Raw genomic sequence first — 3,636 nt, forward strand, 5'->3', positions numbered from 1 at the left:
CCCAAAACGCGCAAGAGCAGTGGACGACACGGGGGGGGTGGGGGGAGTATGAGCCTGGAGGGGGCGGATGTGCTCCAGAGGCGAGTCCGGGCTGTACGGCCTGAAAGGAGACACTCTGAGAGGCTTTAGGGAAACTGCAGGGCATCTCCGCGTCTCGGCCCAGCGGGGAGAGGGGCGGCTGAAGCCAGATGTGACGGCGCCCAGCGATCAGTGCTGCGAGGCGGAGTAGGAGACGTGGGCCGCCCCGTGGGAGCTCCCACGGGGGACCCCCCCCGCCCCCCCCGTCGCAAACCAGATGGAACAGCGCCTGTCCTCAGCGCCCTGCTCCTGCAAGAACACGGAACACACTGCCCAAGCCTGCTGCTCCAGCTTCCTCGATTCGAGATGAATGGTCAGATCATCAATCCCTAACTCGGGGAGCTTTTGAATCAGCAGGGGGAAGGAGGAAAAAAAAAATCAATAAAATAAGAGCCACCCAAAACGTTACATTTCGTTTTCCTTTTTTATTAAGATTATAAATTTAAACAAATATTCTGAAACAGTTTTACCCGGTGATGTACAATTTAATATGCACAAAAAAAATGTACAAGAAAATATGGAAAAGGAGAAGGTTTTATTTCAATACACATAGTGCTTATATAGTGGAAAGAGGACGAAGGGCTGATTTACGGACTCGCCTTTTTAGAACAAAAGGTCTGCATATAAAATAAAAAATTAAAACACTCACAAGACCAAGAGGACGTTGGTATCATGAATTACCGTGAAGGCGGAAACCAGACCACGAACTTTTTTCAAGCATACACAAGTAGAAAGTTACGGACAGCGCCAGGGGAGACGAAATTGCCATTAAAATACCTAGAGGGGGGTCGATTAAAATGCTGTGCATCATGGGAGCAGTAGTTTGAATTCGTCGCTCTGATGGGAAGATTGACACACATGGACTACAAATCCCACAAGACTGACACTAGAACGACCAGCACCCTGGTCAAGCCGTTTTTTTTTTAAAAATCCCTTTTTTTTGTCCACAAGAGAAACACCGCTCAACAAACAGGAAAGATTCAGTTATACACATTCATTAGCTATGGTTTCGGGAAAAAAAAAAGTTAGTTTCTCTTTTTTCTGCCTTCATTCAGCTAAAGCTTAAAGTTACAAGCTTGTTAGCAGGAATGGGGGGCGAGACTCCCTTTACGTTAATGCCTGTTTTAAAAACAAAATCCCAAGTACAGTCCCCAATGTCTGGATTCTCCGCACAACTGGAGCGGTTCGGAGAAGAGAAAAACCGGACGAACTCTCTCGCAGTGATGAAATATCGGTCGTTCAGATGCAAGACACTTCTGCTTCTCATGGTCTTAAGACGCTGTTAGGGCTCGTACAACAATGAAAGTGTAACAAAAGGACTGTAATCGGAGGGTTTTTCGCTTTCTGCTGAATGATACACATCATAATCTCGGTACCGCTGAAATACCAAAAACCCAAACCGCAAGGGGCAGCGAGCGAGCGACACATTCAATCACTTTAAATGTTTGTAGCAACAGTAGCAGTACACGCTGGGTTTAAGGCATCGAAATGAACTTCGTCATCTAAGATTCACAACAACCATTTAAAATGCTTCAAATGCTTAAAAGAGACATTTTCGGTGAAAAGGAAAGTCTGCCCCTCTGTGTCCCCTCCCAGCCCACCCCCGTTAAACCGAACCGGAACACAACAACAACAAAAAAAACCCTGCTGAATATTTAAATAGGTGCTTTTTAGCAAAAATAAAGTCCCTTTGTTTTAAACTCTGTACAATTGTCTTTTCTCCCCCCCTCAACTTTTTTTTTCTATAAAGTATCTTCTCTCCCCCCCCTCCAGTCCCCCGACATTCCCAACTGGATCAAAACGCCACGATCGCTCGAGTCCAGCCGCTCAGGCTGGCCAGCGCCTGTTTGCTGCAGAACTGTCCGTTCAAACTCTGCTCCAAGTCCGCCTGCTTGCTCACCAGCCCCGTGAAGCCCGAGCCGAAGATGGAGATCAGGTTGGAGATGTTCGAGGAGTCCAGCGGCTCCGGGCTGGGGCAGGCGCACTCCTCGAACCTGCTCCGCTTGCACGGCGCGAAATCCGCCACCTCCTCGGCTCCCCCGGCCGCGTAGTAGCCGAAGTCCGCCTTGCGCTTCTTCGCCGGCGCCGGGGCGCCCTGGCAGCACGGCGGCCCCGCCGCGCCGCAGCAGTCCTGGTGCAGGTAGCCGTTCTCCACCGTGGTCACGACGTGCGTGTCCAAGTCCAGCACGGTGGTCTTGTTGCAGTGCGCGCCGCCGGCCGGGAGGAAGTCGCAGCTCGGCACCGGGTAGGCTTCGGCGCAGCAGCTCCGGTAGAAACTGGCGTCCGTGTCCTTGCCGGCGTCCTCGCCGTGGAGCGCCGGGCTAGGCGGCGGCGACACGGCTGTATGGCCGCCGGCGCCGGCCAGGAGCGCAGCGCACACGGGCGCAGGGTCTCCGCCGGAGGAGGAGGAGGAGGAGGAGGAAGAGGAAGGACCGGCGCCGCACTCCGCGCTCGGCTCCGCGCCGTCCTCGCCCAGCTCGAGCGGGTTCAGCTCCTGGATCTCGCTGCAGACGGTCATCACCTCCTCGTACTGCTGCATCCGGTAGATCTCCGCGTACTTCTCGTTCATGTAGAGCTGCCTGGCGTTCCGCAGGACGTAGGAGACCAGCAGGTTCTTGTGCAGCTTGATGCCCCCTCTCTGCGTCCTGGAGTTGTGGATCTTCCGCAAAGAAATCGAGATCAGGCTCTGGGCATCCACCGCGCACTCCATCGCGTTGGTCGTGAGTGAGAGTTGTGCGGGGTTTTGCCCTCTTCTTTTCGGGCACTCACCCCCTCCTCTCCTCTCCCCCCCCACTACCAAAAGAAAACAAACCCCAAACCCCCAGGAAAAAATAAATAAATCGGGTCCGGATTCAGTGGAAATCACGATATGTCGTTCGGGGGAGCAGAGAGTGAGCCAGCTCTGTGGAGAACCATTGAACACGGCCACCGGCTCCCCTCCGCTAGCGAGCGAGCGATCAGCCTCTTACCAGGCTTAGCCAACTATATATATTTCCGAGCGGGTTCCGCCCTCCGCGGCCTGCGCCAATGGCCGCCCGGCTTTGGCGGTGATTGACGCGCTGCCCCCGCCCACGGCGAGGCCGGGGGGCCAATCAGAACGCGGCGGTTCCTCTGTGCTATTCAAATACCTAACTGACTTTACCAGACTGGAATGTTCTCAGGAGACGCGCCGAGCGCTCCGTGCGCTCCGCGCGCTCGGCCGCCGCGTAAACGGTGCCTTGTGGCACAAGACGGAGCCGGGCTGCGAGAAGTTTAAAACGACCTCGGAAACAAACTCCAAGAGAGAGATTCTCGCGGTGGCACAGGCAAGACGGAGTCCCGGGGTATTTATCTCGAGCACTTGGCGCGGTTTGGGTATTTTTGTAGCACGAATTTTTCTCCACCCCCCCTTCCCCCCACACACACACACCAACCCACTTCCAAAGAATGAGAAGTTCGGCCTTCTTTTGAGCGTTGTATGACAACCGTTCTCTCGATTAGGGAGCAGTATTCCGAATCGTTATGTGAAATGTTGTCGGACGTACAATTCGGGGTTCAAGCGGCGGGCTGGTCGTGTGG

The 3,636-nt window shown here is 54.1% G+C and overlaps 1 protein-coding gene across 1 annotated transcript; it reads right to left on the reverse strand.

Annotated features, from left to right (window-relative positions):
* Window positions 1-488: 488 nt before the first annotated feature.
* Window positions 489-3,044, reverse strand: ier5l (immediate early response 5-like). The gene has a single exon (XM_088614817.1). It carries the CDS (start codon window positions 2,786-2,788, stop codon window positions 1,874-1,876), a length of 915 nt encoding a protein of 304 aa, XP_088470943.1. The 5' UTR covers window positions 2,789-3,044; the 3' UTR covers window positions 489-1,873.
* Window positions 3,045-3,636: the final 592 nt, after the last annotated feature.

This window comes from Lepisosteus platostomus, chromosome 21, assembly GCF_059453375.1.
Source record: "Lepisosteus platostomus isolate fLepPlt1 chromosome 21, fLepPlt1.hap1, whole genome shotgun sequence".
NCBI lineage: Eukaryota > Metazoa > Chordata > Actinopteri > Semionotiformes > Lepisosteidae > Lepisosteus > Lepisosteus platostomus.